Source organism: Opisthocomus hoazin, chromosome 4 (assembly GCF_030867145.1).
Source record: "Opisthocomus hoazin isolate bOpiHoa1 chromosome 4, bOpiHoa1.hap1, whole genome shotgun sequence".
NCBI classification, from domain to species: Eukaryota; Metazoa; Chordata; class Aves; order Opisthocomiformes; family Opisthocomidae; genus Opisthocomus; species Opisthocomus hoazin.
In genome coordinates, this window is record NC_134417.1 from 27,137,231 (window position 1) to 27,152,174 (window position 14,944).

A 14,944-nucleotide genomic window follows, 5' to 3' on the forward strand; every position below is an offset into this window, starting at 1 on the left:
CGATGCTCCCCAAGCAACAAGCACTTCAGAGTACCTATGGATGTTTCCTTAGCTTAATGACATTGCGCGCTTTGGCAGAATCATTAATATCTCGCCAGCCGCCCCAACCTTTGAGCTGGGTGGGAAGCGGCCAAAGTACAGCGCTGCTCGGATTCCTCCGCAGCAGAACCCGGCAGCGACGCATCGCCCACCGCACGAACGCCCCGCAGGTCCCGCACCCAGCAACGCTGGCGCAGCGCAACCACAAACCCCTGGTCTCACGGAAATGACAGTATTTTCCACATTTAAAAGGTTTCATTTTCACATCAGCTGAGCCCTAAAACAAACGAACTGCCCTGAAGAACCTCTCGCGTCGTGACTTTGACTCTCTTCAGTTGCCTGATGAAGAGTTGAATGGTCAAGTTGAATAGTTACAAGAGCTGTCACAGAATCCCAGCATGGTCAGGGTTGGCAGGGCCCTCCGTGGGTCACCCAGTCCAACCCCCTGCCGAAGCAGGGTCACCCAGAGCAGGCTGCACAGCACCGCGTCCAGGCGGGGCTGGAATATCTGCAGAGAAGGAGACTCCACAACCTCCCTGGGCAGCCTGGGCCAGGGCTCCGTCACCCTCAGAGGGAAGAACTTCTTCCTCATGTTCAGCTGGAACTTCCTCTGCTTCAGTTTGTGCCCATTGCCCCTTGTCCTGTCGCTGGGCACCACTGGAAAGAGTCTGGCCCCGTCCTCATGACACCCACCCTGCAGATATTTAGAGGCATTTCTAAGGTCCCCTCTCAGCCTTCTCTTCTCCAGGCTGAACAAGCCCAGCTCCCTCAGCCTTTCCTTGGAGGAGAGATGCTCCAGTCCCTTCATCATCCTTGTAGCCCTGTCAGGTGGAGAGAGGAGGTCTTGCTGGGCCTCTGTGCTGCAGGAGTGACAGAAATGCCATTTCCTCTGAGCCAAAAGTTTGAAAATTAGTGTGTCAGAAGTTAATGCACCGACGGTCCTTGTCTGGGAACATTAAACCCCTGTCTGTTACTCCTCACTCCCAACACTCTGCCGCGACAACATCGAACATCACCTAGGGATAAAGAACCTAACACTTTAAGCCAGCTTCATTAAGCAAATACGACTTCTTTTAAATGAGAACAAACTCACGGCCTGTCCTGTCAGGCAAATACTTGCTCCCTACACGCTGGTGACAACATGCCCAGGCAGACCAAAGCTGTGCAACACGCAACACCGAGGCTCGGCACTTGGTCCTGGCCTGCGTTCTGCCAGCCCTGCCACGTTGATACTCTCCTGGGGCTTTAACGAGCGCCCATCAGGTGCGGAAGCATCAGTGCTCTCTCCATTCCTCCGCTCCTTCTTGCCAACCTGCTCTACACGTTTCTCCTTCCACCACGGCTGCTGTGACCCAGCTTTCTCTTCAGAGCTGCCCTACCGCTCCATCAAAAGCAGACCCCTGCCCGTGGCCAACTACTGAATTATTTAAAGATTTAATACATACTTTGAATCAATCTCAAACTTTCAGCAGCCACAAGATGAGATGCCAGTAAAGCCACTGGCAGAAGAATCGCGTGTTTACGTGGTCCACGATAACTTCCTTCCGGCTTGCTTTTGGCATCTCCTGTCTTAGTCCTTCAAGCCTTTCGTGGAGTTTCCAGCTGTAGACCCGAAACTCTTCCAACCTACGGACAGTGAATTTAAGACTGCCAGCACCGGCTCCGGCTCTTCTTCGCTGCCTTTCAGGGTTCCCCCCAACGCGGTCCGCAGACCCCTGCAGGCGGCCAGCCACTGACCAAACACCGCTCCGAGCGAAGCGGGAGCACCGTGCCCATCCCCACCAACTCCAGGCAGCCTCGAGGACCAAACAAGGCAGAAGGAAGCCAATTTAACTTCTGAACACACTGTGAACGCACGAGCCCACGCGCTGGAGGGGTGAGTTATGTGTCTGGGCGGACGGCGCTGCCGCACGATCAGTTACGCTTACCGCCAAAGGCACCAGCTAACGGGCATCCATCTGTCTCGACAGCGTATGTACGGATATTTTAGTGATGAAAAGGGGAAACGCAGACCCCAGCACACCCTTACCCGCACAGGAGGCTTCCACAGAAGTCCTGGAGGCTGCAGGGATGAGCTTTCATCGCCGCTGCCTGCAATAAGCCTGCTTTGTGGACAGCAAAATTCGTTTGGCAGTGCCATCCATCTATCGACTGTCACAAGCACCCGAGTCTCTTTACAGGGGCAAGTCGGCTGGCTGAGCCATTTCCTCTCCTGCAAGTGTTTTTTTAATTGACTACGGAATTTGCAGATATTATTTTCAGCAAATACATTCCATTGATTGTAATTACCATCCTCGGAGATGCAATGGAAAGAATACGAAAACCATTAACGCTGATTTGGACGTCATTAGAGCCATTAGTGAAACGGCAAGCAGAGCGCCACGGCTTCCCGAGCACCTCGGCAGCTCCGAAGCGCCATAAATCATCCCACGGCACATTTGTTACCGCTTTGGCTGCAGCCAGGGGCTGCGCGCAGGGGGGAAAAACGGGGGCAGCAGCAGGGTTCCCGCAGCTGGGTGACGAGGTTGGTCCAAGCGCCATTTCAGTGAACCTTCTAAGCATCAACTGCCTTCAGAAAAGCTGTCATTTCTTCTCTCAGGTAGACGTCCTGCAGACTCAAGAGCCATCCAATGCAACCCATCGAGCTTGCGCGTATCGGAGTGGGCTTGCGGACAGCTAGAGCTGCCCCAAAAGAAATAAAATCCTGGGAAGGTGGGAGGAACGTGCTGCCGCCCACACGGGGCAAGCACTCGCCTGGTCTAGCTGGTGTGGGGAAAGGCAAGAAACGTTCAGCCCATCGCTGACTTCCAAATATGTTTTTTAAGTGTCTCGGCCCCATCTTTCAGCCCATGTGGTCACAGTGTGAGGCCCCACAGAGCAACGCAGCAGCTGGGCGAAGTCCAAGGGAGCAGTAACGTCATGGAGTAAGTTCAGGCCCTGGGGCACGACCGAACTGCAGCTCCAGAAACAGTCATTTCACCCTTGCTTGTGGGGAAGGAAAGCAACACTCGCCGTTCCTGGACATCATCTTCCCATAGGTACCTGACCCATGTGAACCCTCCCAGAGCCACGAGACTGATGCGGCGTTAGCGACCTGGGTGGCATTACAGCAAGCCCACATCTACAGAAGAACCTGCCCATGGACACGACAGACAGACCCGCAGCCCAGCACCGTCCAACCCGGCTCATCCTGCGGCTCTCTCACCAGCCAAAGCTGAGCACCAGAAGTGACCATCCTCTTCCCAACTGCTCCTGGTAGAAGCTTCTCAGCCACGATTACCCTGCCTGTGACTTGAGGAACCAGCCTCGACCCCCATGGCTCGTTTGCGTTGTGTAATTGCATCTGGAAGCTAAACAACAGCCATTCCCATGTCATCAACACTCGCTTTCTCCGACCTTCTCAATGACTTGGGGCAGATCCCTGCACAGACAGATGAGACCAAAGGTCCCTCTTCAGCTTCAACTTTATATTTTGGCCAGCTGCAGTCCTCCAGCCCCTCCCTGCATTTCAGCCCAGATCTTCCTCACCTCGAAAACCTCCTAAAAGCTAAACTTGAGGCCAGACGGAGCCGTGATGGGTCACACCTCTCCCAGCACTGCGGCCCCTGCCCTGCCTCCTCCTGGAGTAGAAGAAAAAGCAACTAAATACAGGTACCGGCCACCGGAAAGAACTCAATATTTCTCTCCTTTCATAGGAGTTGCTCAGGATTTTATTTTTCTTAATAGAATATCTACTCTGGATTCCTCGTAATGTAAACCAGCCCAAGGAACACTTCCACTCCAAGCAACGGCTGCTTTCACACCACATCCCTGGTGGCAAGATCACTTCAGATTACACTAACCAAGGCCTCTCATACTGAAATTTCCCTTTTTCTGATATATTCTGCTAGCAGTCGGAGCGAGCTAGTCCATTTTCTCTGTAGTTGCTTCCTGGCTGGTTTCACTTCATGATTTTCATGTTTACAAACATTTGGGCTTCCAGCAGGGCAAGGCAAGGTTTTGTTATAAATAGCCAGATGCTGAACGGCAGGAAAATGTCAGGGGCAGGAGAAAAAAAATAGAAAGAAAGAGAGAAAAAAAGATTTAAAAAGATAAAAAATAAAAAGATTAAAAAATAAAAAGATTAAAAAAGATTAAAAAATAAAAATATTAAAAAGATAAAAAATAAAAAGATTAAAAAGATAAAAAATTAAAAGATAAAAAAGATAAAAAATAAAAAGATAAAAAAAGATAAAAAATAAAAAGATAAAAAAGATTAAAAAAAGATAAAAAAAAATATAAGAATAAGAAGTAAAAAGAGGAAAAAAAAAAAGCAAGATTTTCTCTTCAATCTGGTTTTAGTGACCCTTGAAGGTACCGAGTCCCTGCAGCTCGTGGGGCACAGGTTTGGGCGCTAGACAGAGCCCAGACCTGGGGAGCATCACACTCCTCCTCCGGGGTGGCCAGGAGGTGAAATGCCCCTTCCCAGCGGGGTCTGGACAGCTGCCAGCAGCTCCTTCCCTTCACCCCAGGTGGGGAATGGCAACAGCAGGGCTGGAATACCTCCTCCTCTTCCTCCTCCTCCTCCTCCCTGTGTGCCGGGGGAAGGGGAACCCCAGCATCTCAGGAGTGAAGATACAGCTGGGAAAGCAAAGCAAAAGCCACCTCGATCAGGTGCCTCCAGGACCACTGGTTGGGTGGAGGGTTGAGAAAAGTCTCTCTCCAAGGCCACATACAGCGAAAAACTCATGGCTACACATCGGGAAACTCTAGCCGGGCTCCTGGACGCCCAAACCCGGGTGCGCGTCGCGGTTCAGACCGGCTCGGCGTGCTGCCAAGGAGCGCTCGGGCCGCACAGCCCAACCCACAAAGCCCGGCTCTCGGGCTGGACAAGTCAGGGCGTGAGGCAGGCGTGGACGCCTTCGTGCTCGCAGGAGGGAACAGAAGGATGGAGGAGGAAAATCCTTAGAGAGGTGAAGAGGCAAAATTCCTCAGGTGACACCTCACCTGGTTAAGCACATACCCGGAGGCGAAGAGTTTCCAGCACCGCAGACGCTGCCAGCAGCTTGGGGCAGCAGGAGTTTATCAGATAACTTGGCAGAAATAAGCTCCCAAACCACAAAAATGAGCTGCTTTTTGACTTTAAGCTGAGCTTCTGCACAAATGACTGTAATTAAAGATGTCACCTGTCAGTTCCTCGGGGCACCGAGGCTGCAACGTTCAGGCTTTGGAAAAAGAGCGTCCCGCACGGCAGCCGGCCCACTCCTCTACCAGCTTATTCACCGCATCCAGCCCCCACCCAGATTTCTCACCAAACAGTCATAATTCAAGGATTTATTCAGGGATTTAGGGGGAAATCCCCACCTCCCCGAGCCAGATGACTTCACAGGAAGTCAGGGGATGGAATGCCTCGGAAAAAAAAAATTAAAATCTTAAAAAAAAAAACCCCAAGCGTGCCAGTGGCGAGGCTGCAGGGCGTGGGCGGCAAGGCACACGTCGCTCATCGCGTGTGTCATCGCCTCCCAGGGCTCCCGCGCGGCTTCGGGAGGTTTGGTGGGTTCCTTTTCATTCCATGCGTTCGGGAAGAGCCTCGACCGGCGCGTTGCCGTTCACCCAACCGTCGCCGTGGCTCACGCCTCAGAAGTTACACGCACGATTTCTTAAACACCCCGCGAACAACATGAGCGCGTTAACGGTCTGCTGTAAAAAAAACACCACGTTTTGGGGGTTTCGTCTTGGTTGACGCTGGGTTCTCGTCGTCCTCGAGCCGGGAGAACATCCACTGGCAGCCGGCCACTGCCCCCAGCCCGCTGCAAGGCTGCGATTGCCCAGCCTCACCGGGGGGGAAAACCGGATGGGGAGAGAGCCCGGAGGGAGTGAGGGAAGGAGGAAAGGAGCGAGGGAAGGAGAGAAGGAAGGAGGGAGCGAGGAAAGGAGAGAAGGAAGGAGGGAGCAAGGAAAGGAGAGAAGGAAGGAGGGAGCGAGGAAGGGAGCGAGGAAAGGAAGGAGGGAGCGAGGAAAGGAGACAAGGAAGGAGGGAGCGAGGAAAGGAGAGAAGGAAGGAGGGAGCGAGGAAAGGAGCGAGGAAAGGAAGGAGGGAGCGAGGAAAGGAGCGAAGGAAGGAGGGAGCGAGGAAAGCAGTGAAGGAAGGAGGGAGCGAGGAAAGCAGCGAAGGAAGGAGGGAGCGAAGGAAGCAGCGAAGGAAGCAGCGAGGGAGCGAAGGAGGGAGCCAGGGAAGGAGCTTCGGCACCAGGCGCTGCCTCATCCCCGGGGCATCCCCCCCCCCCCAAGATGCTCCGGGAGAAGTTACCTCCTCCGGCCCCAAGCCACCGGCTGCCGGTCCCCCCCCCCCAACCCCGGCGGAGCCCCGCAACGAGCCGCGCCCGCTCCTCCGCTCCCCCCCCCCCCCCGCCCCACTCACCGAGGCGGGGTTGGCCCGGCGGCCCCGCTCCTGCTCCCGGCACTGCAGCCCGGCCAGGTGCCTCTCCAGGGCCGCCCAGTCCATGGCCGGCGGCTGCGGCTCCCGCGGGGGGGGGTGCTGCTGCTGCCGGCCCCCCCTCTCCCCGCCGCCGCCCGGGCCCCGCGGCGGTGGGAGCGGCGGCGGGCGGTGGTGCGGCCGCGGGCGGGAGGCGGCGGGGCGGCGGCGGGGGGGGGCATCGGCGGGGCAGCGCGGCGGGGAGGGCAGGTAACCCCCTTCGTCCTCCTCCTCCTCCTCCTCTTCCTCCTCCTCCTCCGAGTCGTCCAGCGCCGCCAGGTCCAGGCTGCTGGGGGAGGGCGAGGACTTGCCCTCCGAGCACGGCGTGGCTTTGCTGGAGTTGGACTCCGAGCTGGAGCGGCTGCTGCCGGCGTCGCTCCCTAAATCCATCCCATCCTCCCGGGAGTCCTGACGGAGAGAAGCGAGAAAAGCCCCCCCCGCAACCCCCCCACGGGTGTCAGAGGAACCGGCACCGCCGGCCGCGGGAACCGCGGGGCCGCCCCCGCGCACTGGGGAAGGGGCGGCCCCGCTATTGCAGCGCCCCCCAGCGGACGGGAGGGAGGCAGCGAGCGGGGCGGGGCGGGGCCCGGTCTCTCCGCCCCGGTGCCCGAAGGCAGGGCCGGCGGTGGGGGGGGGTGTGTGTGTGTGCCAGGACCGGGTCTCCGCCTGGAGAGGAGAAGATGCGGAGAGGGCTTCTCCCGCAGCCGCAGACCAGGACCGGGTCTCCGGCTGTGGGAGAAGCCGATTTGCCTTGCGGGCACCGTTCGCCTCCGCGCCGGGACGTGCCCCGGTTTGCGGCATCCCGCGCCCCCGGGGGGACCCGCCCGGCCGCCAATCACCGCTTCCCACACCCCCAATTCCTTCCTTTTCCCGGTAATTTAAAGCCGGGATGGAGAGCATTACTCATAGAGCGGATCACCCTCACCGCGGTGATGGGGAGACGCGGCAGCACCCAATCGGCCTCGGCGGGTGGCTGGTACCCACAGACCGGACCAGCTAACCAGCCACTAGCCTTAATAATAACTAAATTAAAACTTTAACGCACTTGAGAGTTCATTTTTGGGGGCAGAAATAGGGAAAGCTGTGTGAGAAACACGTCGTGGAGGCGGCGGGGGGTTTCTAACCGTCCCGTTGGGTGGGACGGCGAGCACGGATGCGTGGCCGCGGCACAGACACCCAGCGAGCGTGCGCAGCTCCGGCGCGGCGGCGCCTGGAGGGATCTGTCCTCCGTGGGACCCTGCTCCGGCGCTGCCCGTGCCCTGGTCCTGCCTGGGCTTGCGAGGTCTTCTGGAGGGGACGGAGGGAAACATCTGCAGCCAGTTATCTCCGGGGATTTTTGAACTCGTTGCTGATGAATCACAGAATCATTAAGGTTGGAAAAGACCTCTGAGATCATCAAGTCCAACCGTCAGCCCAACACCACCATGCCTACTATGCAGCTGTTCAGCCCGAGGAGATGACAGACCTGCACCGGAGCAGCCTCACGAGTCTTCTTCGTACAGGTCTTATTACACAGGCCTGAAGTTGCACCAGGGGAGGTTTAGATCGGATATCAGGAGAAATTTCTTTCCTGAAAGAGTGGTCAGGCATTGGACCAGGCTGCCCAGGGCAGTGGTGGAGTCCCCATCCCTGGAGGGGTTCAAAAAATGTGTGGATGTGGCACTTGGGGACATGGTTTAGCAGGCATGGTGGTGTTGGGTGGATGGTTGGACTCGATGAGCTCAGAGGTCTTTTCCAACACTAACGATTCTGTGATTCTATGATTCAACGCCCGTCTCTTTGGCAGCAGTGACCGAGTGGAGACACCCGCTTTCCTCCCATCTAAGCACGCCCCGTGGGGTGGGAGACCCTGGCTCCTAGCCACAGCTTGGGAGGTAGAAAACGGGGCTGTGATACCTGGTGAGCAGCAATACGGCTTGTTTGGCCAAGATGACATTAACCTCGCTGGCTGGGGGTCTCTACTGGGTGCTCTCCGGGTTACCAGCACAGATTAACCCAAGATGCTCTCACGTCAACCAAGAGCAGCCGCGGTCAAGGCTGCATCCCTCCTCTCCGCACCATCCCTGCTTGCCTCCCAGGCTGCCAGGACTCATAAAATTAGTAACTGTGGAAAACGCGGTTTTAAAAATAATTCAAACAAATGCCAGGAGGGAGCAAGAGTTAAGCCTCGATCCTGGAAATGGATCGTACTGGCACAAGGTTTTACCAGTTGCACACCTGTAAGGTTGGGGGGGGGGTGGCATCTGACATACTTTGCAGGGCGTAATTCTTTATCTGAGTCTATTTTAATATCGCCACCACCCTAAGAAGCGAATATTTGCCGAGCAGAGCAGAGGAGCTGCCTGATTGGTTCCAGTCTGGCAGTCGCAGCCTGCCAAAGCTCTATTTATAGGATCTCACGGCGTGCCTGATGGATCAGGAAGATTTCTTGTCTTCGATGCGACGAGTATGCTGACAACATCTCGTGGAAGGTGAGAGAGCTCCCCTCCCGCGTGGCACATTGAATTTCCCAGTGCAGCACCAGTCTGTGATGCCCAGAGGGCTGCGGTGTGGGTGGTGGCCATGACCCACGGCAAATTTGCCTGTTCTGGGTGGAATAAGGCTGTTTCAGCCACCGCGACCACCGCTCAGCCAACACCGAGTCGACTCGGTTGACTCCCCAGCCCTGTTTTCCCACGCTGCCAGACCTCGCAAACACCTGCCTGCCGCCCCAGCTTCCACCGATGGCGTTCTCCCGCGAGGTTAACAAGAAGGCACATGTTTGATGATTTTCCAAGTTTCTCTTTTTTTTTTCTTTTTTTTTTCATTGCAGACAGATGCAACCATTTTTAATCTTGTAGGAAGCCCTCTACATTTCTAATTATATATGGAGAGTATATTTCCACTCGACCCTTCGCAAGAAGAAACCAGATATTGTTATTCAAAACACATATGTAATTCCTCTCTTTTACAAGCCTACATCAAATAGGTTGCTTCTCCAACGCGGTGAAAAACTTGAAATTCATATGAATTTTAAAGGGTGAGGAGTGTGAACACCAGCCCTTGTAGATGAAAGAACGTGCTTTACAGTTATTTTGTTCAGTGCAAAGGAGGTTTTAATACAAACAAGGCACTTAGAGTTTGTTCTGAAACAGAAATATATCATGAAGATAAGACACTTCTTTCAGTGGGTGAATTCAGGGCGGATTTAAAAGCCAGTTTGCATATTATCATCAGGTGTTAAATTTATTTCATTTTACCATTTTGGCACTACCCTAACCCCATTCTAAAATGTGTTTCATGTGCTCTCTCTCATGCTAAATTGCATAAGCTTTTGGGTCAGCGAAGGAGGAAGGCAGGGAAGAAGCCACAACCACCCTTACGCTGCCTCCTCCTCCTCCTGGCCTTCACAGACAACATCCAAATCCATAAGTACGAGAACATCCCCACCAGCTGGATCTCCATCTCACCTACGGTTCAGCACCTTCATCTCCACCCTGAGCTCCCAAGCCCTAAGCAGCCCCGCACGGGACGTGCTGCCCGATGCAGGAGAGATGAGTAGAGGACCATGTAGACCATCTGCCCCACCACACCACCGGGATGCTCCTGGCATCAGTCAGCCCTTGGATAACTACTCCAGGCAGCAGCTAGCGACGGATCGAAGCGCAGTCAGTAGCAAACACTGACATTCGAGCTGATTTTTTTTAACCAAGTGCTTTCAGATTGTGACTTTTTAAAAAAGTTTGGATTTTTCCCAACTTCGAAAGTCTGTCTGTCCTGCCAGGCTCATTAATTTAGTCTCTCCTCTCCTAGAGGAGCCCCAGCAGAGGATCTCCAGGTGGGCGAGTTCAGTTTGGGCTGAGTTGCAAGGGAAGAGGACAAAACTGCGTCCTACGGGTACGTTCAGTTGAAACTGGATTGTGTTCCTCATAGCAAATGGGTTTGCTGCTCGTACCTGTGCAGCCTGGAGTCTACTGAGAGCTCCAAATTAGACCCATAATTGGTTCAAGGAAACTCTGTGATCACCCTAAAATTCTGGCTGGGGTTTCTGGGGCAATTACTTGTTAATTGACTTCCACGCAGAGCTGGCCACTGTCATTGTGCAAGCAGGGACTTGCCAGGGAAATGATGCTGACCTACCTGCCCCGAGATAGTACAGGAACATGCGGTTTCCTCCAAGCACAAAGAGTTTATGCTTCCCACCACCCATAAAACGGAAAAAGGCTGCACTGAGATCACTGCATGCCTCCTTTTTCTGGTATTTCTGGGATTTGTCATCCCGCAGGCAGGAGAAAGGCCGTCAGCATTTGCCTGAGGTCTGTGTTGGAGCCCAAGACACACACACGCAAGTGAGCATAGGCCTCCAAAAATCAGATGGCAAATATAGTTTCTGGCCCCTAAACTAGCCAACTTACTCAGGACCTTTTTTTTAACCTGTTCTTCTTTAAAAGTTTTCTGCCACACATTCTGTGGGTGCTTGCTGGCTGAGCTCGCTGTGGAGGTATTTTAACTTTTCATTACAAATAATGCATCCGCCAGCTTTTGTACCAAGTGCAAGCCAAGTGCAATAGCTGTGGTTTGTTCTTCCTAAGCCTTCAGGAGCCAGAAGGTTCCCTGGCTTCATGAATATCCCTGCCTTAATTCCGAGGCATCTTTAAAATATCCGCCCTGGTATGCATTCCCCGTCCCAGGAACCACGGCTGTCCCCATCCCACCGGGGCCCCACTCCACCACAGGCTGGGGAGGAGGAGGAGGGAGGAGAGCCCAGAAGCTGCCTCCCTCGGGGGTGTCCCTCGGCAGCACCATCCCACCCACACCCCCCAGCTTCTCCCCACAGCTCAGCATGGGCGTCACACCATTTCCAAGGGAAAAAAAATAAAAAAAAAAGATATGCTTTTTTTGGTGTGGAGAAGAGCCTGGCTCTGTCCTGCCTCCAGCACGCAGATACCATGGTGACAGACACCTTCCAACATCACCAAAGCAAACAGGAACTCACGAATTTGTGTTTTAAGGCCAAATTATACATAGGAGCACCACATGCTTGACATCTGTCGCCGTTTCCTATTAGTACCCTTTGCCTGATTAATCCCCCGCAGCCAGCCTAGCCTCCAGCTAGCACTGGGGAGGAACCGCTCACACTTTCTAGGCTGTGTTGGAGAGATGCAACAAACTCCTGCGTGACGCAGCCCTGGCCTGCTGCCTGCCCGAGCCGTGCCAAGCCGTGCCGAGCCCTGCCAGCCTCTTGCAGCGTGTGGGAGAGAGCGGGACAAGCCACGCCACGGTCCCACTGTCAGCTGCCGGAGGGGCCGGGGAGGATGGAGCCCCAGCCTGGGGACGTTGGCGTATTCCCCTCGTTATTTAGCTATTTTCCTAGGTGATGCTGAGAGTCCCAACCATGCTGGCGGGTTGGTGCCTCTAAAATAATTCCCGCAGACAGCAGAGTGGGCAGGGGAACGAAAAAGGTCAAACTGAAGCTTGAATGCTGCTGGGAAAAGGAATGCATCGCTCCTACAGAAGTGATGACTAGAACGCGTTCGTAAATACACCCGGGCGAGAGGTGCTGTTCCCTCCCTCAGCTGCCATGGGCAGTACACCCGCGCCTCTGCCGACTCCAGCTCGCCCCTCCACAGAATCACAGAATGGTAGGGGTTGGAAGGGACCCCTGTGGGTCATCTAGTCCAACCCCCTGCCGAAGCAGGGTCACCCAGAGCAGGCTGCACAGCACCGCGTCCAGGCGGGGCTGGAATATCTCCAGAGAAGGAGACTCCACAGCCTCCCTGGGCAGCCTGGGCCAGGGCTCCGTCACCCTCAGAGGGAAGAAGTTCTTCCTCATCTTCAGCTGGAGCTTCCTGTGATTCAGTTTGTGCCCGCTGCCCCTTGTCCTGTCGCTGGGCACCACTGGAAAGAGTCTGGCCCCGTCCTCCTGACACCCACCCTGCAGATATTTAGAGGCATTTCTAAGGTCCCCTCGCAGCCCGAGGCTTTGATTTATTTTTTTCCCTGCCCTGACTTTTCTTATGCTGACCACAAGGTCTCAGCTGTGAGATTTCCCCTCTTCGCAGGGTTTCTGCTGCTCTGGGTGCAGCCGTGATCACGCCTAACCGGGATTTCTTGCCTTGTCCCGCGGGAGGGAGAAGAGGCTGCAGCGCTGGGACGGGATTTTGCTCAGCGCTTGGGTTACAGGAGCGTTCGAGCCCCGTCTGAGCGCTGCGTGACCCCCGGCGCAGGCAGTCTGTACCCCCATCTGGTAAATAAAACCAGGAAAGGACAAAAAATGAGATTGCTTTGGCGTGAGAGTAGCGGGGAAAGAGCCTCACGATAAAAATGCTTGAAAACGGTCCACAGATCAGAACAGAAATTCTGCGATCCCTTCAGAGGGATGAAGATGGCGGAAGAGAGGACGCACGTCCAGACCCCTGCTGCAGCTCCGACTCCAGCCCTGCACAGCGTGGTCCTCAGCAGCTCCACCAGCTTTCAAAAGCTTGAGCAGCCAAATGCCCTTGCGTGCTGCTGCCTCGCTGCGTTCAATATAAACTTTATAAACTTGCACTGCATCTGGTATTTCAATTTTTTTTCTCATTTATAACTGCTTATTCATAGGTAAAAGGTTGTCTCCTCTCTAAAAACCACCGATAACCTCCTGCAGTCCCTGCATGCTCGGGTTAGCCCGCTCACATGCCACCAGCCCCACGGTTTGTCTTCAGGAGTCAGAAGCACGAGGATGCTGCGTTGCTCCGCGTCTGCCAGCTGGCCCCGTGCATCCCTCCAGCCACAAACCAAACACTCACCGCCCCTGAGACACCGCAGCACAAAATAACGCCTTCTCCGGTTAAAAACGAAGTGGGTCGAGCGCTCACCTGCAGCCCGGCGGGGCACGGGCAGGGGCTCTGGCCGGCCGCATCCCTCCCTGGGCAGCCGCAGCCTGGCTCGGCATTGCTGGAGGGCACGGCGCCGGGCAGCTTTGCGGGAATGGCTTCATTTGGATTTGCGGGTTGAACTATTTAAATTTAGCCAATTAATCCTTTGCTTAATTTAGAGGGGGGATAAGGGGGAAGGGAAACCGCACAAGGCAGGAGTGTGAGTGATGACGCTCTCATTAAAGCTCTTCTACTGGCAGGGGAGGTAACGGAGGTGGAGGAGAGGGATAACAGCAGCGTCTCGAAACTAATCCCCTCTTAGGGCGTGTTCCTCTGTCCGGCCCCAGTTCCCCATGCTGGGATTTGGTTTTCACAGCAAGAAAAGCTGCTGGGATGGCTCATCCCCTGCCAGGGCTTCCCGAGCTCCCTCGCTGAGGGTCTGCCCCACGCCAGCGGGGTCAGGGCACAGGGACCAATGCTGCTGCCTGCCACGGCCACGCCAACGCTGCTACGGCAACGGAGAGGCTGCAAAAATGGTCGTTACTGGCGTCCTAGCACACATCTGAGCTTTGCTTCCTATCCTTTGTGCAACTTAGAGAATAGCAAAAAAAGGTCCCTGTCCAAACCAGTTTTCCTCTAAATAATTCGGTGTGGGCTGGAGGAGGAATAGAGGGGCAACATCACATGAACCACACAGATGAAAAGGGGCGAGCTTTTTAAACCACCTCTCTTACATCTCTTATTTAACTCTTTTTATATCAAAATCAATGACCAAACTCAATGACAAATTCCAATGACCAAACTCAATGACAAGTTCACATCCTGACGTCTGGGGAATACTCAAAAAAGCAACGGTGGGGAAGGAAGAAGGGAGGGCACACCTCTGTTTTCAGAAGCATTCACCATGCCTTTCTGCTGCTCAGTGGGTTATGAAGGAGAAAACAAGGAAGGAAAAAAGTCCCCTTCAATTAAAATTCTTCCTTGACCGTTTTAATAGGGTAGAAAACTGCTGAAATGTCTTGAGGTCTGTCGTTCAGGAGACCAAAGCGGCCAGCCAGGAGAACCGATTTGATTCCCAAACCCTGTGAAATGTGCTGATACACACACAGGAGGGTTTATCGCTGCTCCCGCAAGATGGGGATTACCACCTGAGTATATTTAAACTGAAATTATGCTGAAATCAGTAGGAAGCGAATTCTGCCTCATTGCTCGAACAAAGGTGCATTAAAGGCAATTACCAAAAAATACCCTTCAAGGAGTAAATGAGGTGCAATTAAGTTATTAGCAGTCCAGCGCTGGCATTCCCCAAGGACTGCTCAGATAATGGCTATGTCCAGCTGAAGAGCGTAGCTCTGCTTGTCCCTCCTCCTTCGACTCACAGAATCACAGAATCACACAATGGTGGGGGTTGGCAGGGCCCTCTGTGGGTCACCCAGCCCAACCCCCTGCCCAAGCAGGGTCACCCAGAGCAGGCTGCACAGCACCGCGTCCAGGCGGGGCTGGAATATCTCCAGAGAAGGAGACTCCACAGCCTCCCTGGGCAGCCTGGGCCAGGGCTCCGTCACCCTCAGAGGGAAGAAGTTCTTCCTCATGTTCAGACGGAACTTCCACCTCC

General features: G+C 54.6%; 1 protein-coding gene across 1 annotated transcript in view; it reads right to left on the bottom strand.

Annotated features, from left to right (window-relative positions):
- The window catches only part of SCHIP1 (schwannomin interacting protein 1), a 192,738-nt gene that overhangs the window by 40,038 nt on the left and 137,756 nt on the right, over positions 1–14,944 (bottom strand). Inside the window, exon 5 of the mRNA XM_075418394.1 lies at positions 6,440–6,901. Within this exon, the coding sequence (XP_075274509.1) occupies positions 6,440–6,901 (462 nt within the window). The remainder of the gene's footprint in view (positions 1–6,439; positions 6,902–14,944) is intronic.